The following is a 26212-nucleotide window of genomic DNA, read 5'->3' on the forward strand; positions in this document are numbered from 1 at the left end:
GTGAGAAAGTTGTGCAGTGAGCCTTTAGTTGGTTTCCCTTTTTCCATTACTTTTGCCCTTGCATGATAAAGGTGAAACAGTTAAAAAACTTTCAGCTTACAGCGGGGGAATCATGACAGGGAAATCTTCCAAAGGTAAATCTGTACTTCAGTTCTGACAAAACCAAAACTGTGCACCTCTGTCAGGGAATCTGGATAACATCATGTCATAGGGTTTTATTTAATTTGAAGAAGGTAGATGAGGTAGACTTCACCACTAGAGCTGGCTTTTATAAATAATACTTGTAGGGAGATGGGGGAGAATAAATCCTTGAGTTCTATGGAAGAAACACCAAAAAAGTTTTGATTTGTTCACTTTAAAGAAATTCAAATTAGCAAGTAAAGAGATACACAAGATCTTTTTTTAAATTGTGGATAATGGTAACTGAAGCTTTCTGCTTTCAGAGCTGAGTGAGGCAGATAGCTTGAGGTAGTGTGAAGAGTGGCAGTGGTGACACATGACTCTGTAATTTCATGTTTGAAAATTAGGGATTTAGTAGCATCTGACACTAAGATTGAAGCTTTAATCTTGGGCTGGAAAGCAGTTCTTTCTCTTTGATCACGTGCTGATGTACAGCTCAGTACCTCATGCTGACTTCCTGCCCTGCTATTGTCATTTCAGTTAATTGGGCTCTTTCTGTTACTGCATTGCCTTTTTTTCAAACTCACATTGATATTCTTGCCTCTTGATAATGTGAGAGAAGCTTTTCCCTATGAAATATTAAATTAAACATTCATGTATCTCTTTTTGTTCCTTACCTCAGAAACTGAAGGTCTGTCATTTACTGTTTAATTACTAAACTTATTACAATGCTCTGTCAGAGTTTTTTGCTCAAAGCAGCACAGCACAAAACATGAGTTAAAAAAATTCTGGGACTTCTGCATTGTGTTGAATGCAGCTCCACTTCTTTAAGTAGGTTTACACCTATTAGTGATGTTCAGGCTGGTGAGGATGTCCCTCAGCTGAGGAATGACCAATGACAAATGTATACCTGTGGTTTTAAGTGAATAATGCTTGTTCTGGGTTTGTTCTCCTTACACTGCAAATTTACACAGGGATCAGCCTTATTTTAGTTGAACTTTTGTAGCAGTTTGGACAAGCTGGACAGCAGCTTTAAGGCAGAGAGAAATCTGAGCTTCATTATTTGTAATTAAAGTGTGGATGAATTAATCTGCATAAGGAATTTCCATCACTGAAGAAAGCTCCTTTTCTTTGGAATTGATTTGGTCCCAAAATTCTGCTTGCCAGTTGAAAGTTTAGCTAGCAATTTCTTGCTAACTGTTCTTCAGTATAGATAGTGTAGTGAATGTTCATTAATGACTTTCCATAAATTTAAATACAGATCACAAGATTTATTTGAAAAATTGCCAGTTTATATACACAGATATAGAAGTAGGAAATAGTTTATGGCTGTATGTAGAAGGACACTGAAACTGATAATGAGTGATACACATGTACTGAAACAAGACCTTCACCAGGAGAGTTTGCCTCAGGTGAAATAAATTATATAAATAACTTTTCAGGCCTGGAGTTTGAAGGCTGCCCAGTGTCTGTCTAACCTCAGCAAAGCAGGCACCTGGATTGTTTAGTTCTAAATATTTTCAGTGTTGTTTTCATAGAGATTTATTAAATTTGAACATAAACTGCATTTATTAAACCTGTGCAGGCTTTCTTTGGTTTGACTTGAATTTTGTTCTGAGTCAGTGCGAGAAGAGGTTGCTTACACAGGATTTGGGGTAGTTTATTTAAAGTGGCATCTGCCTCTAAGTAACTAAATTTGGTCTGTTGTTCTCTCTTAGAGCAGAATGGCAAAGTGCATCCATACACAGAGCAGTTTTTACAGAATATTCTAAAAAGTCAGTTTTAATCTTAAGCTTGTTTAAACTACTGCACAGTGACATAAAAAGGTTTTCAAAGAAAAAAAAAAAAAAGACCAAGAAAACCCCCTATTAGATGAAGTTAAGGCTGAAAAAAGACTATGACAGTATGTTATTGAGCAATATTGTTTCTAGAGCTTAAACATCTTTTAAGAAAAGAAGTTGTAAAAGTTATTTTACATCATACAATTGCAAAAACCCCTTGAAGATTCATCTAATTTACTTTGGCTTTAGTAATGAATGTAAAAATTCACTCATCAAAACCTGAGCTTGTACAAGGCAAAGTTCAATTACTTAAAAATATTAATATAAAATTATGAACATTATTTACAATGGAGAGATGTATCTTGGGCCAAGCCCAGCGAGTGAGGGTTTGTAGAAATTTCATGATGATGCTGATAACCAGAAACTCCCTGGAATGAGGAGGATTAGGATACTCTTGTTCTCTTCCTTAAAGTGAAGACTCTGCTGCAGTCATTGGGCCTGACCCTCTTAGCGCCTTGCTGGGATTTCACAGATTCTTTTTGGTTTGTCCTTTTTGGTCCTTTCCCCTTTGGATTGCACTGAGTATCCTGAGCATCGGAAGCAGCACCGGTGGTCTCCGCCAGCGCGGCGTGGCCGTCCTGCGCGCCGTGCCCATCACCGTCCAGCCGGGCCGTGCCGGGGCTGTAGGCAGCCAGCTGGCACAGAGCCACGGCTGCTGTCTGCTTCTGCTCATCACAGGTCTCCATGAGCCCCAAGTCCGCAGCCTCGCCGCGCTGCGCCGCGAAGGATTTGTCGCTGGGGTTCTTGGGCCCGCATGGCTCTGCTCCGGAGCTCTCCTTCTCGCTGCTCGGAGAAGCGGCAGCGGCGCTGTTGTCGTGGGATGGGCTGTGGAAGGACGTTTTCAGGTTGGCTGTGTTACAGGAATCCTTTACTGAGAGGTTCAGGGGCATGTCCTGCATTTCCAGGAAGCTCTGCCTGTCTGTTTTGGATGGGGTTTTGTACATGTGCTCATGAGCAGGTCCTGTGCTTGTGTCAGCCTTTTTTGAAAGATTGAGGGGAGCTATCCCCGGGTCTTCCTCCGTGTTGGACAGCGAGCCCGTGTTGTTCTGGCCATCTGTCTGTGTGTGGGAGTCTTCATCAGTGACATTGATGCTGAAAGAAACAAGGAGAAAAGAGAATTCACTATCTCTTTTAAACTGGGGCTGAGGAAGTGGACAGGAAGAGGAAAAAAATCTAGACTTCTAGGCTAGAAGTGCAACAATTCTGTTCTTCCTCCTTTAAATCCCCCAAGTCCCTTTCACCATACCCATCACTGTAATAGAAGCAATTCCCTAAAGTACTCAAACACATTGGAAGTAGACAAACACAGTGGAAATTCCTGGTACATTTAAGGAGAATGAGTGGTCTGCTCACTGTAGCACCTTTGTGCTTTGCACAGCTAGTACAGAACATATTAACTCACTGCTGTAAATTTAAATATATCTTAACAGGCACTGCATGAAATGTGCCCATCTGTCTTCACGTGTCCCTGCTAAACCTGACAAGAATTTGCAAAGTGTTATTTTACCTGTTAGGTGAATCCCCTCTTTCCTGCTGTGCCTGTGCACCTTGAAGGGAAGATGGTTGGTCAGTGCTTTTCCTCACAGGTCTGAAGGCCGTGAAGTTTTCTTCTGCTTGGTCATACTTGCCCAGGGATGTGGAGGATGACTTGTTGGAGAGGTCAAACAGTCCCTCACAGGTGTGGCTTGTCTGGGTGAAGTTGGTGGGGCTGGGTCTGCCGGGGGAGCCTGTTGCCGCGCTTCCCGCGAGAGGGCTCATTTTGGCATTCTCTCTCTCATTTTGGTCATCCTTAGGGTTACCTTTGGCATGCAATAACGTCATTTCTTTTTCATAATCTGCTTGTTTTTTATGTGAACTTAGAGGGTACTGTTGGGAAGGGCTTAAAGAAGCTGGGTACAGCAAGGTAGTTTCTTCCATCAGATGAGAGTTTTGATCCCTGTTAATACCAGCTACGTGTGAAAATCTGTAAAATGGAGGATCTGTTGGCCTACAAAATCCATATGGTATCGGTGGAGTGGAGTGGTACTGTTGGAACAATCGATAGTGTTCGTATGCTGATGGATTTAGGGGTTTTGGAAGTGGCCCAGGGTGGGGAAGAAAGTGTCTTTGATCTTGTGTTCCATAGACAGAGAGAGCAGAGCTTTCACACTCTGAGTTACCTGGGAGCAGGTAAGGTGTGTAGATAGCAAGCCGGTGCTCATAGAAATGGGGTGAGTAATCAGGAATCATTGGTTGCATGTAAGGTGAAATGGAACCAAAGCCTTTCGTGGGAGCAACTTTGTGTGGAAATTCTGGGAGGAAAGAACCTGCCTTCCACGGGTGAGCTGGTGCGTGAAACGCAGACTTGGTGTGAAAGGGAGAACTTTTGCTAGAGAGGGAAAGAATTTCAGATGCCTCAGTGATTTCTGGGCCTTTGCTGTCTCGGTGTTCTCCAACGGGAACGAAGGCCGAGGGCCTCACCATGCCCTCCATCAGGGGCTGCACACTGATGGCACCTTCTGCTGCGGAGCTGGCAGGGCTTAATTCCTTCGGAATCGCGGGTTTTTGTCCTTGAATTGCTGCATTTGTTGCCTGGTTTTGTAACTCAACGTTTTCCTTGGCATCTTCTTTTGTAAAAGGATATTGAGGCTTTGAATCGAGGCTTGACAGTCCGTTTGTGACAGATTTAGAAGAAGTTGGTTTGACGGTGGATTCGAGCTGATTGATCTGTTTGGGCTCCAGGGAACTGCTCTTTGGACACTTGATGACACGATCCTGCTCGGACACCAAAGTGATGGAGTTTTTGCAGAGGCCATACTTCATGTGGTTAAAGAGATGGGATTTCTCATTGCAGGTGAAGGGGCACTGGAAGCACTTGTACTTGAACGGCTTTCCCGGTGGTCTTGGGATGTAATGAGGCTTCTTGGGTTTACGTTCTTTGAGGAGACTCATTTTTTTTTCTGCTTTAAACAATTAAATGTAATGGTTCTTTATAAAAACTTTCTTGTGGTTGGCTTCCCTCGGTTTTAGCCTCGTGATGTTTCCGGTTTTTCAGGTTTCTAGAATCCTTCTTCCCAGTTGAGGAGAAGCAGCCAGCTCCTACGGTGTCTCAGGGAAGAGGGTGCCGGAAAACAAGGCTTTTGCCACTGGTAGTGCAGGAACTGAAACACAAAATTTAAAATGAGCTGTAGTGGAACATTGGAACTAAACACAAAGTAGTGCCTCCTCTTAAGAGCGTTCCCCCCTCATATTGCATATGTTGTGTTAGTTGGGTTTTTTAACACAGAATTAAAAAGCTGGATGTCAGACCGGAGTTGGATGGGCATTGACCTTTGGCATCCTCCCACACCCAAACACAGTCACACAAGTGGCCTAATTTCCAGCAGCAGCACTTGTCACCTGCCTGTGCTGCCTGCTCGGGGGAGTTCTCTTTGAAAGCTGGAGGAACATTCATTCAGAAGATGAAAGTAGAAATCCAGGCGGAGCTGTTGAGAGAGGAGTGGAGTGGGTGGGATGGGAAGAGGCAGGTCCCGGCAGGGGCTGGATGTGGGGCGAGCCTGTCGGGCCGGTCCGGGAGAGCGAGGAGGGAATTTCCTGCTGTGGTGACACAAGGGTGGGGTGGATGGGTCGCTCTTGGGCGGCTGACTGGGCTCTTTCTGAGACTGACCAACCCCTCTCTTCACTGGTGTGGCGTTTCCCAACAGCCCAATCTCAATGGATACCTCAAAAGTGCCCAATCTCTCGAAGGATAAAACCACACCGATTTTCTTCCTCTTCCTAATTCAATTAAGAGAAATGAGCAGTGCAGTGTCTGACTAATGGAATCCTCTGCCTGATAAACACATTTCCCATCCTCCTCCTGTGTCGCTCCTCGCAGAGTGCACGTAGTTAACACGGGCACCCCGGTGTATTAACTCAGGGGGGAAAAGTGTCTGACAGTAATTGATTTATAGGGGAAGGATCTATCTGCCTTTCTTTGGAAAAACGAAGGTTGTGGATACTTTATCCAGCCCAGTGATTTGCTGGGTAGATAAGTCGGGAGGGCTTGTACCGGCTTGTTCCATTATGTTCACTGATTCTGAAGGCGTGAGAAACTCTCGGAGTCAAGTTCTCATGATTTTATAGGATGTGTTATGGCAGAGATCTAAAAACTGATGATTTCATCATGAACTACAAGCATCATTATCAAAATGATGACTGTTGCAAAACCACGTACTGTATCTATTGTGTTACCTGAAACTACAGGAATACTAATTGGAAGGGTGACGAGATAGCTCCATTTTTTTTTAAAAAAAAAAAGCTTTTTACATAGGAGTTTGAATTAGTAGTATTAAAATACTAAGTTTATGAAAAGAATTGCTGGTAATTACGTGCTGTGAGATTTTAGTTCAAGTAGGGATGTTTTACATTTCTTAAATCAGAGATTATTTAACAGAAAATGACAGGCGACACATGATGAAAACTGAAGGGAAAGCTACAGAATTGCTGCTTGGCTCATCAGGTATAGTAATTCTAGCAAATTGCATTAAATGTTGTTTCTGATGTCAAAGAAGTATTAGTTTTGTTAAAATAGTTATTGTGAAGGCACTCTTAAAAATGCAAAGCTGCTCTGCAGGTAGAAAAAAATAATCAAGCTTTATCCTAAAATTAACAAGTGATTAAATGTGCTTCAGATTAATGAAAAAGGAATTTCTAGAGAAGTAGATTTTTGCTTTTCAGGTTTTAATGAGCTTGTTTGAGCTGGATAGTGATACTGTAAGAGCAACAAGGAAAAATGCATCAGCATGTTAAAGTCTCATCATTAGAGTATGAAATGGCAGTCCAATAATTTTTTAAAAAATCACATATGGTATTTTAAAATATTTTAAATAACAAGAACTAGAAATAGTTTGAAACATTAAATATAACATTTTTACATTAAAAAATAAGTAAATGAAAGATTGAGACATAGGAGGAGAGGTCAAGATAGAGAACTGGGCTCTTTCTTCTGCCTTAAGTGAGCTTGTTGCACTTATTTTTAACTAATGATGTGTAACTAACTTGGAAAGTTTGTAATGGACTTGATCATGTCAGTTTGTACCTGTTATTCTTTATATCTTCTTGGAAGTGCTTGTACTAATTATTCTTGAAAAAAAAAAGATATTGTTGTCAAATCTCCATCGCTTTCTTAGGTGAAGCATTTATGATAACGTCCGAATCTGCATTCAGGTGCAGCATTTATAATAAAGGGATGGTAATTAGATTTCCTTGTTCTTCCAGCTTTCCTTTGCTTCATAATGAAAATTCCTGTGTGTCCTGTCCTCCCCCCTCTGACTTTGTACTTGGTATTTAACTTTGATTCAAGTTATTCCTGTTGGACAGAGTATTAACTATCATTTCTTAACAAGATAAAATGCGTTGTTGCAGTTTTCATGTTAGAAATTTCAAGCCTTGGAGCTCCTCTGCCGTGGGTACAGCAGGAGAGCATTCCAACAGCTTTTTATTTCTTTCTATTTAGTTTGTTTTGATGGCTCCAGAACCTGCTGCTCTGTCTTGTGAGGTGCAGAGAGCAGCTCATTTTAAAGGGTGTTTACCTTTCCTAAACTTAGGTCAGTGCCATCCAGGTGAATGTTTTCTTTCTCTCTTTTACTATTTAATCCCTTTCTTTCTTATGGTTTAAAAATACCAGTAATAAAATATTTATAAAATTAGACAAATAGGATAATTCCTGCTCTGGTCTCTAAGACACAGGAGTATCTGGCAGAGGGACATATTTTATTATTAAAAAACATTAAAACTATTTGATCACACAGTCAAAAAGGACATTAATGGTTTAAAATAGGTGTAACCAATTAAAACTGTCCCTATATAAATAATGTTACAGGTGTACAATGTATGTTTTGTGCTGCCAAAGTTAGAATTTAGTATTGAAAAGAAAATATCAAAATAAGTAATTGCTTTTTCCTTTAGCTTCAATGCCATCACTTCTGATATTGTTTAAAAAGGGGGAAAAAATATCTTCAATAGCAGGATAATTTTTATGTAACTCTGTTTCTTTAGTTGTGAATTTATTTCCTGTAGACCTGCTTGTAGAAATGCAGATGGTTATATATTATTATAATTTTCTAGTTTTGAAATGCAGTAGTGTTATTTACTTATATTTTTACTGAAAACAAGTTATTCAGATAATCTTGATTAAACTTGAGGTTATCTTAGTTGTTTGTTTTTGTCACTAGTAACCTCCTCATGGCTTTCGAACCTGTCGCCCTTTCCAGCCTGACACTGAGTGCTCCAAGTTTCCTTCCTTCTATTTTTAAAAGCAGGTTGTTGCTCCCTCCTTGCCTTTAACCTATTGGCAGGTTCAGAAAACAGGAATGTAGTTGAACATTGTGTGTAAATATATAAACAAAAAATGTCCGTGGGGATAAGTGTATACACACATATGCACATGTGTATTCATACACACACATAGATATGTGCATATATATCTGGCCAGGTTGTTTTTTTAGGGTTTTAAGTAGTTTAAATTGTTTAAGATGCCCAGTTGATCAAAGAGGAAATTTCAAAATGTCTTTTATTACAAGCAGGGACAGTAATTACATTTCTTTTTAGGACACTGCTTCAGCAAAGTACGTAACAGCTGCTCATGCCCACCCCATTATTATTGCAGGCTCCTTCTGGTGATGTGGATCTCTCTGACCAGGAGGACTCACTGGGGTGGAACATTTTGAAGGACATGCTATAATTAAAATATTGTGATGTGGCATTATTGCATAACCCAAGGACATGCCATTGTCACCTACCCAGGGTGTTGCAAGAACAAGATTTGTGAGTTTTATTCTAGCTGAGATTTTCCAGCGATTAACCACCCCTCCCTTCTAAACTTCCAGGTCCTTGAAACTGAAAGATAAATTTTAATGCAACAGTTTGTTAATTAGGAGGAAACAGGGGTGAGAAGGGTGGGCTGGGAGGGCAGTGTGTGTGTGAGGGATAGACCCACGGGAACTGCTGTGTGTGTGTGTCCGTGTGCGCCCGAGTGTGCGAGAGGAAGCTCAGAAACAGAGATTAAACCACTTGATTAGGCAGCGTGGGTAAGAAATAAAAATCTTTCTACATACCAAGTTAATAAATCAATGTCTTAATACACTTTAATTGACTAGAAAATAGAAAATGATCCAATTTTCTGCTAAATTTCCAGAAGCTGGAAAAATTAAAAACACGAAGCTGGAGCACATTATTTTCATACAAGCTTTTCAGATGAACCTGACACGAGTCTAGGAAGCAGAGCTGGCAGAGCAAACACAGCAATTTTAAGCAATACATCTTTTTGTTATACTTCTATATATTAACTCCCTGAATAAAAAATAAAATAAATAAAAGGTGCTGAAAACCCTTTGCACCAGCCAGAGTTAATTAATGTAAAAACTAGCAAGAGTCAGGTTTTCTCTCAGACTGAAATATTCCCCTCTCCTGTTGAAACTTTCTGTTGAAAGCTGAGACTGGTGCCGTGAGTGCACCTGCTGGAGTAACCCTGGCTGCTGGGACAGCTGGGAACTGAGCAGCTCTTTCATTTATCCCTTAATCTGAGCAGGTTTCATTTCAAGAAATGCTCTAAAGCAAGGTACTCACCGGGCACTGGGGTGTCCGAGAGCTGCCGGGCGGGCGCTGAGCTGGAGCTGTCACTGCTGGGAGAGCAGTACCTGTTCTCTGCCTGAGCCCTGAGTGAAACTGCAGGAGGCTGTTCCAGGGGAGGGACCTGAGCGTGTAGGAGTTGAGCCCTCGGGGTGTAGAGATGCACCTGATATTACTCCAGCCTGCAGCTACGATTCATTTGTTTGCGTCCACCGCTCTTATTGAGCATTACCTCAGCATCTCGGCTATCGAAGAGAGGAAGAGAGCTCCGTGCCCTCCAACAACCAAGTTTTGCTCTCAGCTCTGGTGGCTGCTCCTCTGGCAGGCACTCTGCAGTGTGGGGTCACAAGTGGCTTAGTTAACGCTCAGGATATTTAAGTTTTGTACGAGTGACTCGTGGGCAACAGAACTGGCTGTATGCAGGGGGTAGCACAGCTTAAAGAATAATTTTGTTCATTTATTAGAGACTGGCTTTTTTATTGAATGCCTTTGTAGCTTTAATATTCTTGCTTTTTTTTTTTTTTGCTTTTTTTTCTTTTTTTTCCTCCCCCTCTTCATTTTTATTTAAATTTTTGTCCTTCATGAGTCTCCTTTCTGAAGGCGGGACTGAACTAACTCCAAGCTTGCTTGCCACAGGAACCTGCCAAAGCTTGTCTATAATCGACAGCCAAATGTACAGGTCCTGGAAAGGGAAAGGAGTCACTGCAGGAAGGATTGATTGACATGGCTCTGTGTTTGCTCAGGACCTGTGAAATCCAGCAGTGAAATGGGAAAGTCAACTGCTCACCCACTGATAAGTGTTGGGACTGGCTTTTAGTTGTGTTTTTTATTAGAGTTCGTAAATGACAAATTTCTTGGTGCATGTGCCAGTCACCTGGTGCCATGGCTGAGCTGTTCAGTGAAATGATTTCCTCTCACACACAGACTGGCAGAAGGAAAATATTTTCATACTTGTAGCTCTTTCCTAAACCACTACACAAAGCTACTCCTGTTAATGCATAAGCAAAGGGGCTTTTGACTAATTCCAGTGTTACAGAGATGATAAAACTTGTGTTCAAAACTGAACATGACAATCTTCTTGTTTTGTCCACTGCTGTGTAGATAAGACAGCTGCAGATTATCGAAACTTTCAAATGTATGATGGATTTTATAGTTGGCAAAAGTAAGAGTTTTTGGAATGAAAATTATTAAGGAAGTTGTCACTACAAAACCTGTTTAGAAAGTGGATAAAAATTGTTTGAAAATCAGTCTTTCAGGCAGTGTCTTAAAAATAATTTTAAAGGTGTTGCCTTTGGTTTGTTGGAATTATTTACAGACATCTACTTCACTATGTGGGTATGGAGGTCACCATGCTTCCTCTTGCTGGGCTGGTGTAACTTTTTGGAAAAAAAATTCAAATTCTGAGAAATCACTAATTTTAAGGCAGAAGAGTGTCCTTTGTGTTATGTTTTATTTTTCCCCTTAATTATTTTTTTCTTATTATGTTTCTATAATGCAGTGTAGCAGTATAAAAGGTGTAATTTTACTGTCACATTACTCTCTAGTTGTTCGTAAATCCTCTGGGTTGAGATAAATTCTTCCATTTAATTGTAAAATATTTTGAATAAAAATTTATGTATTAGAAATTTCTAAGGGAAAAAGGGACAAAGATTTTCCAGTGTCTGTATTCAGAAATGTCTCTAGAAAAAAATTTAAATTTGTGGCATTTGGAGGAAGGTGTTGGACTCCCTCAGCAGAGCTGACAGCTGGGATAACAGATAGTCAGAACTGGAACTTTGATTTTATTTTCACTCCTTCTCCCCATTTCCTGGCCTGGTATTTGGAGGGGAGATGTGATGTCCCATTGCATTGACCCACAGGAAATGTTTTAAACTCAGCTGCTTCCTGGAAGCTGCTGTTATCAGTCAGCTCAGTGCAATCAGCTGCAAGCCAAGTAGAACTGGAAGAAAAAGAACAGCTCATGCAAATTCTCCTTTGCTTGGGCTTTGGATGATATTAAAAATCCAGAACTGTGGGAGAAAATGCATTGCTGGACCCCAGAACAGGGCCATGAGAACTCCTGGTTTTTATGCAGACTTGTTGAAATACTAAATCCTGATTGCAGTGATGTTGTTTCCATACTTATTTTTATCTCCCTCTATCACATCCTGAGTGTCCTGTCAGTGACCCCAGTCCCTTGTTGGTAGCACCTTCTACATTTACCTGAGCAAAGGTCAAATTAATTAAAAGCACCAGGACTGACATAGTAAAATTTGGATTTATTGATATGTTTCTGCCAAGTTGCCTTTTTTAAAAAATGTGATTATTTTTTTATCTCTGTGGGGCTGAAGCTTTGGGTTTTTATCTTGTTTGGTGTAGAATATACTTCTTTATTATAGGTTCTTTTTAAAATTCAGTATTAAGTAAGTGTTGTCTAGCTGTGGTTGAATTTCATGGATTTAATTACTGTAGAATAATTTGGTCATTCTCTAAATGTTACAAACTTCCTTGTATGTGCTTTTAGATGAATTTTTTGGCTCAGCTTTAGCACTAAACCAAAAACAAAATGTGAGTTGCAGAAACTCTGGATCTAAATGGGGTAAACTTGCCCTGATCTGGATACACTTCTCATCTCGTTTCTGTTTTCCCCCTCAGAATTCCCTTCCCTGGATGCATCAGTGTGTGCCAGGTGTTGTTCCAGTCACTTTTCACCTCCACATTAATCAGAGTTCTTGCCCTTCTGCTCTGGTGCCAGGACTGGCTGTGCTGGCTGCCCTCAGGACTCCAGTGCTGCTCCCAGGGGATGGCCACTGGTTTTCCATCACCAATAACTTTTCCAAGTCTTTGCAGAGGTTCCTTACCAGTCTGTGAGCTCATTAGTTATTCCAGGAGAGCAGCATGATCCCAGGTAAATGTGGATACTGGTGGACACGGAGCTGGTGAAGCTTCCCACATACAGGAACCGCCTCAGAACTGCAATGTTCACCTGTGCCACCTTAGCTGTGTCTGGATGTGTGGCTTTGAGCTAAGAAAGTCCTTTTTTCTTTCTGGGATCACTTGAACTAAAGTTATTGAAGGATCTGGCTCTCAGCATCAGCAAGTTTGGGCTGGGTTGTTCCACACCATTCCCAGAAGGGGGCAAATGGATGTGAATATGAATTGCTGTAACTCACACCGTGCCCCGAAACATGACGTGATTCTCGTACAATATTCTCATAATTATTTTTTTCTATCCCATATGAATAGTTATTAGTCTTAATGCTTTTGGAATAACACCTTTGAAATGTGCCTTTGTTTTTCATAACAATCCAGTCCCTGACTCCGGAGATACGTCTGGGCAGATTACTGTGCTGGTGTTGGGGAGCCACTTGTTCAGGGTTACTGGAGCAAATTACTTGTATGGGAAAAGAATGAAAGCTCAGCAGTTAATAGCAGCTGCAGATCCCATTTTTAGATATTCATTGTGGCCTGTGCTGTTTGGTCTGGAGCTAGGATGATCTTTCTTTGGGTTCCCATCCTCGCCCTTAGGCAGTGCAACATCTTGGGGGAAGTGGGAAACAGCAGGAATTGGGACTGTAAGCAAAGGGATGAGCTGTTTATAAGGGAGGGTTTTTAATGGTGACTTTTTTCCCTGTCAGTCATTCTCACAGGGATGCAAAATGCACCTTCAGCTTCTCCTTGACTCTCTGGTTACAATTCTCTTTCCAAGTGGATTCTAAAAGTGATTTTCACAGTAAATATTTTTTCTGCTTTAGTTTCAAAACTTACACCACATATTCTGATATGATAGTGTTTCTAACAGAATCCAGCAGCAGGACCAGGATTGTGCCATGTGCAGTTCCAAGGTATATAAACTCACTTTTCTTTGAGCCATACCTGGTGTGGAGCTGCTGCCATGCCTCTCTCACCACAGAGCAGGGAGGCATAGAACAAATTCTCTCAGACTGAAAATACTTAATAGCTTTCAGTTATTTTCTGAAACATGCCAAATTTTATAAATATTTATATGATTAATGTATGTTGTTTATTGTTTCAATATTTTTTTTAAATGGGGAATATAAACCAGCAAGTACAAGTGATGTTTTATTTTATTTCACTGAAAAACACTGATGCTGCAGTTCATGAGTTGCAGCTTGGTTGTTTTGGTTTTGCATTCAAGGTTACATGTCACTATTCAGCTGTAAAATTTCTGTTGTTATTAGAAGGGATCATGCAGCTTAATTTGCACATTGGAGAAACTTTTTTAGTAAAGTAGCCCAGAGTTAACTAAAATCTCATGATCTGATGATGGATTTGTGTGTGATTCTACATTTGTACTTGCAGCACACCAAAATGAAATATTCCTTACTCTTATGTGTATGCTAGAACCAAAAGCTTCCATTTCAGTGTGGTTTCAGTATGATTTCACAGCTTTTGTTTTGTGCTGTATTTGTGGTTTTGTAGGCTTCAGACTATTATTTATAGGGTTTTTTTTTATTTAATTGGGTGGGGATAAATACTAAACAAACAAGAGAATCCTAGTTTACTTGAATTTCTGGTTTGCTTGTGAAAGGACGTTATTAAAATTTCTCTTGATGACAGCACAGTATAAACTTTCTAGCTAATAAGGTGTGTCATGTAGAGGAACATGAACCTTCCTGGGCGTTCTTAACGTCTTGGTGGTGAGCTGAAGAATGTTCTGGTGTCACTCTCAAGGACTTGCTGAGCTCTGAGTAGTCCCAGCTGCATGTGCTGAAAGCCAGGGACAATCTCTCAAATATAATCTGTATTAGTGTTTCATCAGAAAATAATGCTCACTTTGCATTATGTGATCCTGTTTCTGCTATAAAATCACCTATGTGTAAAGTTCAGGTTGGAAATATTTGCATCACTGGAGAGTAAGAAAAGGAAGCCAGGGAAGGCAGATTGGAAGAGCCCTGTGGTTATGCTTGCAGTGAATTTGTGCTTATTTTGGGAGGATTCCAGCCAGGAAGATGTTACTTGTAAGCTTCCTGCTTTCTTAAATATCCTTAACCCACCCATTGATGGGGAATAGACTGGGATAGTCCAACAATCCCTTGCTCCTTTTTAAACTGTGACAACAATGAAAACAACATTTGAACAGAAGGAAATAATGCTGATGGGATCCAGGGATAATGGAAGATTCAGCAGTCTGGTACTGGTGGGTGGGCACAACTGATGTGAATCTGGAATTTGATTTTTTTTAATGTCAGAATAAATGAAAAGTAGTAATAAAGAAAAATGTGCAGAACCAGCCTTAACTGCTTCTGTTCATTAGTTACTTTCAGAATAAAAGGAGAATGAAAAAACTGTAAGGAAATAAGGGAGTGTTGAAGGTCTGTTAGTGAGGGACCTGGGACACATTTGAGAGGGGACTTAGCAGGTTACAATATCATGGGATTCCATGACAAAATCATGATACTTTTTAAATTTTCTGAGAGGTCACACATAATTCTACCAATATCCTGGTAGATCCTGGCTTAGGGACATATTTGTGAATTATTTCTGCTGGATGGTAAGCTCTTAGTTTAAATAGGAAACACTGCTTCTGTCAATTGATGTTTGATCTCTGTTTTAAAGATATCCCATTGTCATATGTATTTTTGGTGAAAAGTTTGTATGAAATGAAGTCTCTGGTGCTGTCAGAGGGTTTCAAATATGCTCAGCCAGTCTCAACAGCAGATGATGCAGCTTTGAAGGAGTATCTGTGTACGTGTGACTGCTGTATCAGTGATTTTAAATTTCCCTCAGCTTCTGCTACAAATACCTTGTTGATTTTCTACTGTTAATTTTTTTATTAACTTGGTTAGAATGGATATGGCTCTGGGGCAGTACCTAGTTGTCTGTTCCTGGTACAGGGAAGGCTTGATCATGTGCTGTTATGGAAAAAAGATTGGATTCCTGCCTATTTTGTCTTTTTATCTGAGAGTATAGGAAATTACTGATAATTACTTATAACTTACTTATAAAAAAACCCCAAAGTCTCCTTTGTATAGAAAAATTCTACACACAGTGGACAAAAGGGGCATTTTTGCTAGTCCAATCTCCTGGTGCCATTCATGAAAAACAAAACAAAAGTGAGCCCAGTACTGCTTTCCAGTGCATTTCAGAAGGAGGTTTAACTGAGACCAGGATTTGAATAGTCTTATGGAAATGTATTATGCAGCTTCTTAAACTTGTTTACATTATGTATTTTTAAGGATTACCTTCTGTGTTTTCATATTCCAGAGTAAGTTGTTGATGAGGGATTTGCAGCAGCCAGAGGTTGGAGGAGAGGGATGATGCATCAAGAAGTCAGGCTTCTGCACTGTGCTGGTCTGTTCTGTAGTGGTGGTTAATTGTGAGGCTTTTGGCAAAATTCCAGGTGCTTTTCATCAAAGATACAGGAAGAACTGAAAAAAAAGAAAAAAAAAAAAGAAAAAGATCTACCTGTCTTAGGTGGACTCTTTAGAAAATTGAGAACACCCAAACCTGAAAGGCTGGTTATGGAGGAATTCCTTCTCTCTAACACGCAGGTGAACTTTAAAAGTGATGCACGGTCTTGAAAAGAGCCTTTTAAAAAGTTATAATGCCTATGTCACCGTAATAGTTTTCAAATTAGCAAGGAAGCATTATAAATAGTACAGATTTATTTTTTTTTCACTAGCCAGCAGGTATGAGCAGGAAGAAATGCTGTGTCTGGAGCTGCAGCGGGAAAGGTCCCTCCCCCAGCACCACTGGGAGACAGGGTAAACACTGAGCAGGGAATAAATGACAATGAATTGCTTCTGGCTTTTTCACCATGGGGTTTATCTTGGTATTGCACAACTTTAGCCTTAAGGCTGGGCTTTCTTGGGTGATATTTCTTTTCTGACATGCAGTGTTATGAGTTTACAGAATTTTTATACTCCTTTAGAATAAGCCATTCATTTGTTCAGTAGGATTTCTCCACAAGCCTGTTCCTTCATGTCTTTAGCTGCAGTGTGCTGGTGGCTCAGTCAGAGGCAGAGCTCTGTCAGCTGTACACCTGTGTGAAGCTCTCTGGTCTGGCCTCAGGTAGGAGAGTCCCCAAACCATGGAGTGCTCTGTGTTTCAGAACCATCCTGGGTCAGCTGCTGCTCTGAGTGCAAGCCAGGGGCCTTTGAGCTCTTAGGGCTGTGTTACGTAAGGATGTTGGGATGGACTGGCTGGAACCCAGATCTGTCTGCTTCCTGCTTGGCCCCTGGCCACGCTCCAGAGCCCACACTCCTGTCAGCACCGGGGCTGCAGCAAGGCTACAGAGGGACCTGGCATCCAGAGCCAGTGTCCAGCTCCTAAACAATGCATTTAAGAGCCAGGACTGGTATCAAACAGTCTTTAGGGCAACATCCAGCTTAACCACCACCCCCTTCTCTCAGTCTGACAGCCAGCCTTTGCATTCCACGCTTTCCACCCCCAGCAGCCAGGCAGACAACAACCTCCTCTGCTGCCCTGCCATGATTCATCACCAGAGCAGGTCTGTCCTGTGGGCTGGCTGAGATAGCTCCATGGAAAAACCACCACGTGACCTTGTAATTAAAGACTCTCTTAATTCATTACGTAGTGAGAGAGGGAAGGCAGATTGCAGGCAGCCAGAGCAGCCCTTGGCAGTCCTGGGGCTGCTGGGCCATGTGGAGGAGCCTCTGCCCACCCCTCTGTGGGCTGGGGGCGACCAGGAGGTTACAGGAGCTCCAGAGACTTCAGCTGCTCGCTCCTCACATCCCTCCTGGGCCTGCAGGAGCCGTGCTGCTCTTCCTCCTTCCCTGGCAAACTCCTAACGAGGTCAGCCCTGGGGGCAGGAATGGCAGAGGAGAGGTCACCTGTGGGCGGTTTTTAGGTACTTGCCCTTGGGGATGTGATGTTGGAGCATCTCACAGGAACACAGAGAACTTTCCACAGCCAAAACAACACGTGCATCTTCTGATCCCCACTGGAGGCTTTGTCCTCTCGATGAAAGAGCAGATTCTGGAGTCAACAATATATAGAAAATGAGAACAATTCAGAGATGTTTGGAAGAATTTTGAACAAGTCCTTAGTTCTGGTAATGGGCCTAACCTGAACTTTCTGGTGTTTGCATCTGTGTTGGTCCAATAAATATTAGTACAAGAGCCCTAATCAAGTTCCAGTTAGGAGCTCCTCTTTCCAGAGGCCATGGAAAAGTGAGTGGCCTCAAACTTGATTTTCTGTACACCAGGGAGGCAGAGTTGTGTTTTTAGGAAACAACACACTGCAGATGTCTGCATCACTTCTTTAAAGCCTGAGGCTCACAAAGAGGCTGAACCTTCACTTCTGCACTGAGTTGGTTTTCACTGAAGAAAAATTGAAGAATAAAATTGTTATTCTTTGTGTTGAAAATAAGTTTAAGCTTCATCATTCATTATTGTAGGTTTGTAGCTTCTCCTGCCATGATATTGTGCACAATGCATCATTCAGGAAGAGCAAACATCCACTTTGTAGTACTTTTTCTTATATGATTTAAAAATAGAAGGATTTGCAATATATTTTTTATGTATTGAAACAGCTTCTCTGCCTAAACAGTCCCTATAAAAACATAATGCTTTTCTAAGATAACAGTGACTTAATCTGTTTTAAGTTGCACATTTTAGTTTGAAACTAAATTCAGACAATTCTTACTTAACTCCAGATCCAATGGAAATCTGTATTAAATTAAACAAGGTTGACTTGACCTTTTGCAGTTTTCTTATGGAGACAAGGCCTAGGGCTGAGGAACAGGTTTTAGTTGTTTGTTTGACTGCTGTATTTGTATATTTTATATGATAAACACTGCACTAAATTAAAAAAAAATATTACTATGTGGAGTTAAAGTGACAGAGGGCTGTGGATGGCACAGGTTATAGTTGAAGTTGGTGTAAAGTATGTTTCTAAAGGACTAATGTAAAGGATCTTTCATTTAAATATATAGAATAGAACCTTTCAGTATCCAGTGTCTCCCACAAGCTCCTTCACCAGACTTTTATTGTCTCTCACCTACGCTGAGCATCCACCTGTGTAAAATCTGTTTAAAAAGCAGAACATCGCTGCAACCTGTCTCCAGCATGAGGAGAAAAAAAACCAACCCAACCCTGCTGTTTGTAATGCCAGAAGTTGTTTCTTTATTTTCCAAGGCTTGAGCACAAGGCTGTGCTGCAACTGCAGTGACGCTCTTGGGCATGGCAGGGTGGGGTGAAGCAGGTGCTTATTGATACCTTCAGGCTACAGGTAAAGGTGACTCTGTTTTCTTGAGCATTCACAGACCTGCACAGGTGGATTTTGTTTTAATATAATCAGCTTGACAGTGGGCACTATTTAACCTCTGGTTTTGGTGGAACACTTTTTTTTAAAAAAAGGGTAGATATCTTTGAAGAAATGGAAATTGTAAAATGAAAGTTAAACTTCTAAAATTAAACCTGTAAAGTTAAGGAGCAGTTCAGATCTCCTTGCTGCATCTTCCAGCCTCCTACTTTTCAATAAAAAAGGCATGTTCAGATTTTCAAAAATCAAAGAATTTTGTCTCCTCCCTACCAAATTAACTAAGTTTCTTCTGGAAGACTTTTTTTCTAAAGTTTTTGGATTTTTAAATCTGTGATTTTTTTGGGTAAAGTGATTTTAGGTTAAGATTTGACATGGTGTTTGAGGAACTCCACAGCAAGAAATGAAGTTAAGCCTGGAATTTTGGGTAGTGTTTTTTTGGGTTTTTATAACTCTTGAAAACCCAACAAGGAATGCAATGCTGGACCTGCTTTTTTGAACACACACACACTTGTGTCAAGAGCAGTTTTTATTCAGCATTTCCTATATGGCTCACCAGTAAATATTCAACCAGTGATAGCACAAAACTTTACCAGATGCCCCCTAGATGAGTATTTCCTTTGTTGTGTTTCTAATTACCAGTGCTGCACACTTCACCTTGTTTCCCCTGTTGGTCCCAGCTCCCCAGAGCCCGCTGTTGTTTCATTCCTTTCCTGTCCCCAGACTTTGCAGTGCACAGAGCAGTGCTGTGAGATGTAGGAAAAGGGCCCAGGGAGGGGTGAGAGCTCCAGCTGCCAACAGACCTTGCAGCATCACCACTGGCCCTGACAAACAGTTGGGTGCTGTGCCCAGCATTTGGGATATTAAAGTGCAAAAATACATTTTTTCTTTCACAGAGACAATGGAAATGTGAGGAGCTGCTGGAGGGGCCTCCTTTCCCCTTTTCCTTCCCTGCACAGCGGTGGGAATGTGCTCACAGCTGTCGGAAGGAGCTGGAGTGGTCACTTGTGCTGAGGGAAACGTGCTACAGCTTTACAAAATTGCCTTTGGCACCTGCTTGAGTGTTCCTGTAGAACCAGCAAATTCCATTTTTCTCATCAGTTGATGCAGCAATTTTCAAAACAAGCTAGGCAGCATTTTTAAATACTTTCATTGCAGTTTCTTTAGGAACTGGGAAATGTCCAACAATCCATCCATCTCTGCTGTGTCGTTGTTCCAGAATGGGAATTGCACTTTCTCCCTCCTATTAGCCAAATCTCACCCATCCCTATATCTACTGCTTGATTTTCTTTAGCAGCTAGAAATGAATTTAAACAGCCTTTTAACACTTGACTTCTCCAGTCATGGTATCTATCTTTTTGTTAAAAGCAGCAGTACACAGTGATGAACAGCACATGGAAGTTTTAATTGTTTTGTGATTGTACCCACTCAAGGATATCCAGGCACAGATTGCTAATGAAATACAGCTCAGTGATCCCATTTCTTGTTAATGGGATCACCTTGTGACAAGTATTTTCTAAGAAAAAAAGATGCATTTAATAAATTTGATATGAAGAAGAAAAATGAGAGAGAAATTGTTTCTTTTTTTTTTTTCAGAAGTTGTTGTTTCTGCAGACATTAGTCATTTAATAAAGTTGTGTCATCTAGAGAGAGAGATGTATTCAGATTTGCTATCTGGATGTGCAGATACCAAATGAAGGCCCTCTGGGGAGCCCTGCATTGATATTTCTTGAACTGTGGCAATGTGTTTCTAGAACGGTGTTTAAAGAATTATCCTTACAGGTTTTGCAAGCTCTGTAGAAAAATGTTACTGACTCCTACACGTAGTGACTGGACATGGGGGAATGGATTTAAACTGGCAGAGAGTGGGTTTAGGTCAGATATCAGGAAGAAATTCTTCCCAGTGAGTGTGTGCAGGCCTGGCACAGGTGCCCAGAGCAGCTGGGGCTGCCCCTGGATCCCTGGCAGTGCCCAAGGCCAGGTTGGATGGGGCTTGGAGCAGCCTGGGATGGTGGAAGATGTCCCTGCCATGTCAGGGGGTGGAACAAGATGGTCTTGAAGGTCCTAATGCTGTTTTTTGTGGATTGTTTTTGCTGTAACAGTGGTTCCTGTGATGCTGAAGGCGCTGACGTACGATGAGAAGAGGGGGGCGTGCAGCGTGGGCTCCAACGTCAGGGACGCGGCGTGTTACGTGTGCTGGGCCTTCGCTCGTGCCTATGAACCTGCTGAGCTCATCCCCTTCATCAACCACATCTCAAGGTGAGCTGTGGCACTGGGAAACTCATACAGGTCACTTTTTAAATCTGTTAAAACTTAGGGTGTCTGCTAACACGTATGCTCAGAAATAAGAATTGCGTATGAGTGGGATGGCAGTGACATAAACATATCTCAGTATTTCCTCATCAGGTGTGGTGACTTCATTTCCCTCTGTTCACCTGTTTTTCAAAGGAAAATCCAGAGAAACTCACTGGAAGGATAAGAGAAATCGGTGGAGGTTTTGGCAGGGTGTCATCTTTTGATCTACTTTCTCTGTGGGGAGCTCAGTGATATCAACTCAGGGAGTTTGAGAAGATTTGGAACCTTAGTTCAGTAGAGGTAGAAATAACAAACCCTTCTAAAATGGAGGAGTTGCTTTATGGAATCATAAAGAGCTGGAAATATTAGGAGAAAACTTTAGGAAGAGGATGTTTCTTATTTTTTCAGGTGTGTCTTGTTCCTAACAAGCCAAGATTCCTGGGACTTTGTCAGATAGGTTTTGTGCAAAGAATAAAGCATATTTTTATTGACCAGCTTACAGCTTGCAAATTGAGCAGGTTAAAAGAATAAAGTGCATCACAGCTCTACTTCTACACAAATTAAAATTTTCCTTTTGAAGTGTTCCAATTCAAAGATTATTTTGAATAAAAAAATAAAACCACTTCCAGTTTCTGAAAGGGGTAAGAACCTTATGTAGCAATACTGAATTCTTAGTAACACAGCACTTTTGATTAGTGGGGGTTTTATTATTACTAAGAAGATTTTTGAGTTGAAGTTAACAAATACATGAGAGATTTTTTCCTTTTTTGATACCTTGTGGTTTTATAGAGCAGAGAAAAGTCCAGGATCTCACTTAGCAATGAATGGAAGTGCCTGGTGTAGTTCTTTTTCTGTCCTTGGTTTTGGTTTCAAAAGACTTTCAAAAGTAAAATCTTCAAGAGATTTCCAAATCTGTGCTACTGCAATGGTGGACTAGAAGTTGCTGCAACTTTTCACTTAATACTGTTGATATTTTTGCAGATACAAACTGGTTTTACCTTTTTTCTTTTGTCTCTTGTTCTCCCTCCTCCTTGGCTGTGGGATTCTCTCTTTACTGTTTGGTCTTTTTGTTGGTCACACACTGGCTGACATTTTGAGGTTTCTTAACAGGTGACTTGCACTGCAAACACACACAGGTGGCTTCTAACAGTTTCTTGGCACACTTTTAGTACATCCATTGACAGCAGCAGCTCAGGCAGCTTTGTCTCCATCAGAAGTGTTTTGATCAGTGATCATTCAGTATTTTCTTTTTCAAAACAATAGAAAGAAGTTTGGACTATACGCTGACCTGTGGTTCTGGACATCTGCTTTAATTTTTAGGGACTTCTTTGCTTCTAGATTATTGACAGAACTATTTCAATCTCATCCAAAAAGCCTTCTTTGCCAACACAGAGCTACCTACAGAGCTCAGCAGGTTCCCAAAGAATACATGATTGTTTCTTCTTTGAAAACAGTTTTAAAAGTTCTGTGAGACAATCTGTAGATTAATCCATTTTTATTTTTTGCCCCTGTGTCCTGGCTGGTCTCTACTGTTTTTCACCCCTTTAGTTTCACTCTTTAGTGCTTTTCCTTCAATGCAAGATCACTCATAAAGTGTCTGTCCTGTGGTACTTGCTCATAAAACCTTCCTGTCTAAGAACCTGCTTTCAACTTCTTACACCCAAGCACCATTTTACTTCCATTTTTTCCACAGAGAGCAGACAAGAAATGCTGGGACATTTTTGCCTTGTTTCTCTCATTAAGTGCTTCATGGTGCTTTGATGATGGCTCATCTACACTGGCATAGATTGTAAAGGAGGGGATCCTGGTAACTCTGAGCTGTGCTAGGATGTGATTCCATCCACTGTTTTGGGATAACTTCTGGAAAGAGAATGTGGAGCTCCAGGATAGCCCTGCTTCACTTTGGCATGCTAGCAACAGTGACATTTGCCACATTAAGTTATTAATAAGATATTTTATTTTGAAGGGTCATATTTAACTCACTTCTAGCTGAGTTCATGGTAAATTATATGTAGCATGAAATTCTTAATTGAGGGTACCTGAAGATGTACTTGCACAGTGAAATAATGCCATGAGTACAGTTTTGTATTCTTGTTTTTAATCTGACCAGCACTAATGGTAGCAGTGAGGACATGCTGTCACCCGTGACCAGAGTGGTAACAAATGGCTCTGGCAGGGTGGTAGCAGCTCTGCAGAGTTACATTTATGTTCTCACTCCCAGAAAATCTTCAGTCTTGGTATGGCCAGACTCATCCTGAAGTCTGCTTCAAATCTGGTGATTTTTCTAGATTGGTCAGCAGCTTGATGAAAAGAAAACCTCTGCTTCTGTCCTTTGAGTTGCAAAACTCAGTTTCTTTTACGGTTTCTTTTAAGGTTGGATAAGGTTGTTGCTTGTGGAAACTTAAGAAAACCCAATGGTGAATGTTCAAGCCTTCCCTTTATCAGAATTCTGATCTGTTCTGTTTATCAGAACTTTTCTTCTGCTCATGATGCTTTGAGCAATATATTTCATATTTTATCCCTTTCCCCCTGCCATTCTGCAGTGTTGGTCTCCACAGGCTTGGTGCAGGTTTACCCTTGTGATTTTTCAGTGTTTGTGGTATTTAGTTTTATGGTCACAAAGCTATTGGTGGGACCTCTGGAACAGATGTTTACACCAGGAGGTTGTGTTTCTGAAGAAGTTTGTGTCCTTCAGCTTCCAGCCTCTTCTGCAATCAAATTATTTTCTTTTCAGGAAAGTGTCAAATGACAATATTTGAGATCCCTCTGCCTGAGGTAGTAAAACCAATGAGTGCTCTGGCTGTGCTATGACAACTTCAGTTGTTGGGAATAAATTGGTGGGATGAAGAGAAACACGAAGTGAAAGCTGAAAATTGCTAATGAACAGCTGTAAGGTGTTGTGGTTTGTAATATCTTCATTTTCCAGCAAAGCTGCAAGGTATTTTAGCAATTATTAATGCTACACAAGGCTTTACTTAAAAATCTTCGTCGTTATAGTGGCCATTCCTTTTCTAAATCAGCTCTCAAAGGTAGAATTGCCACTCCAAAGAGAAATGGTGAAAAAAAAAAATCAAATAAAGTATGACACACAGTTTCACCTATTGTGTCAGCAAGCCGATAATTACACACGGCTTTTTTTTAAATCTAGCCTTAGGTGTGTCACTGTTTTACTTAAAGAAGAGTCATACTTCTAGCCACAAGCAAATTGTTGCTACCCTTAAAAAAATGCAGCACTCAGCATCTTGAAACAAAGTGCATAATGTCCATTGTGAGCTGAATTACACAGCAAAAACATCTGCCTGGATAAGAATACACACTGTTAGAGAAAAATAGTAAACACCTTCCAAAACTGTGATGAGTGATTGCAGTCCTGAACTGCTGGCTGTGCTTAGTGCTGGGAATTGCACAAGGTTTATCCTGCACTCAGTGTTCAGCTGCTGGAAGCACATGGGACCCACTTAGGTACCCAAATACATAAACTGGGTCCTGCCCTAGGTCCCCTTAACAGCAGTAACAGAGTAAAGCACAGGGTGATTTACAGGGGATTCTTTTTTCCTTTTCTTATATCATTATGTAATTGAAAGACATTGTGTTTTCAGCAGTCAAGGAACATAAAAAATTGACTTTGGACCAGTGAAAAATCACTTTAAACTGCATGAAGACAGGTTTGTTTTTTTTAGTAAAATTTCTGGCAGTGCTTTAAAATAGATCTGCTCTCCGTATTCACTGTCAGCTGATTCTTCCCTGTTTTTTTGATGAATGTTCTCTTCAGTGATGAAATTAGCAGAATATTGAAGTTGCAAACTTAGATTGCTGTAGATCATAGATCAGCCCTTCTCCTTCCTGACCTTGCCACTCTTTTAAGAAAAAATAAAAAGGCAGAAAAAAGATAGAGAAGACTTACTGGAAATACGTGCCCAGGAGTATTTCTAATAGCCCTTGCTTGTATTTTTCCATGCCAGTTTTTTTTCCCAATCCGTATTTCAACAAGATACACTTGCTCACATCTGCTTAATGGTTTGTTAAAGTCTAGTTAAACTGGTTTCTAAAACCTTGCCTCATCTATTCAAACTACAAGACCACAAAAATAAAATTCCTGGCAATGTAGATGAAACTTCACTTCTTTTGCAGGACCATGTTGCTCTTTTTTGAGATGCAGACACTGAAGTTGCTGTTCAAGCATATCATTATAAAAGCACTTGACTGAACTTTGTTTCTCTCCCAGTCTCTACATGCAGCCTCTCTTTTTAAGCTTACCTATGAGGAAAGTGAAACAGAATTTAATGACTTGGAAATGCAGGTAATTTGATTCCTGCCCCCTTGGGTGTGGAAGTTGCTGTCTGTGAAGTGGCAGGTGCACAGTAGGGAGCTGAACTGTTTTGTTTAAAACCTAAACAGAAAATAAAAAGGAAAACATACTTGCACTCTGTAATACAATTAGAGTGATTAAATGGTTGCTGGCTACCTGAACTGTGTGGAGCTGTACAGGGTGCAGGTTCCTTTGCCTGTTGAGGCTGGTGAGGGGGGGCAGGAGCTGGGAGCTGTTGGGATCTGGGAGCTGTTGGGATCTGGGAGCTGTTGGGATCTGGGAGCTGCTGGGATCTGGGACCTGCTGGGAGCTGTTGGGATCTGGGAGCTGTTGGGATCTGGGAGCTGTTGGGATCTGGGAGCTGCTGGGATCTGGGAGCTGCTGGGATCTGGGAGCTGTTGGGATCTGGGACCTGCTGGGATCTGGGAGCTGTTGGGATCTGGGAGCTGTTGGGATCTGGGAGCTGTCTCCGTGCAGCAGAGCACGGGCACACGCTGTGGGTGCAGGGCACGAGGGCGGGCAGCCTTGGCTTCCCTGGGGTGCTGCCTCCCTTTGGGAGGGGGGAGCAGGCAGGTGTGGCTCAGGAGGGATGATGGAGCTTGCTCCAGGGCAGGCTTGTCCTGCAGAACTGGGGAAATCTGAAGCATTGCTTTGAGCTATGTCTTGTACTGTGATGAAATATGGAGAATGGCTTTCTGCTGTTATGTACCTGCAGAGGAGAGCTGGGTGCTGAAGGCACTTGGGTAAAGTGACCTCCTGCAGGGGTATCACAGACTTCCCTTCCCTTCCCTTCCCTTCCCTTCCCTTCCCTTCCCTTCCCTTCCCTTCCCTT

General features: G+C 41.3%; 2 protein-coding genes across 2 annotated transcripts in view; one reads left to right on the forward strand and one right to left on the reverse strand.

Moving 5' to 3' along the window:
- The window catches only part of TBCD (tubulin folding cofactor D), a 114801-nt gene that overhangs the window by 26710 nt on the left and 61879 nt on the right, over window positions 1–26212 (forward strand). Inside the window, exon 15 of the mRNA XM_015645612.3 lies at window positions 20879–21035. Coding sequence (XP_015501098.1) covers window positions 20879–21035 — 157 coding nt within the window. The remainder of the gene's footprint in view (window positions 1–20878; window positions 21036–26212) is intronic.
- On the reverse strand, window positions 1887–9751 carry ZNF750 (zinc finger protein 750). Its single transcript, XM_015645613.2, has 3 exons — window positions 9549–9751; window positions 3469–5101; window positions 1887–3053 (listed from the first exon to the last, which is right to left on the reverse strand). The coding sequence occupies exons 2-3, from the start codon at window positions 4890–4892 to the stop codon at window positions 2345–2347; spliced, it is 2133 nt and encodes a 710-aa protein (XP_015501099.1). The 5' UTR covers window positions 4893–5101; window positions 9549–9751; the 3' UTR covers window positions 1887–2344.

The sequence above is a fragment of the Parus major genome, chromosome 18 (genome assembly GCF_001522545.3).
Source record: "Parus major isolate Abel chromosome 18, Parus_major1.1, whole genome shotgun sequence".
NCBI lineage: Eukaryota > Metazoa > Chordata > Aves > Passeriformes > Paridae > Parus > Parus major.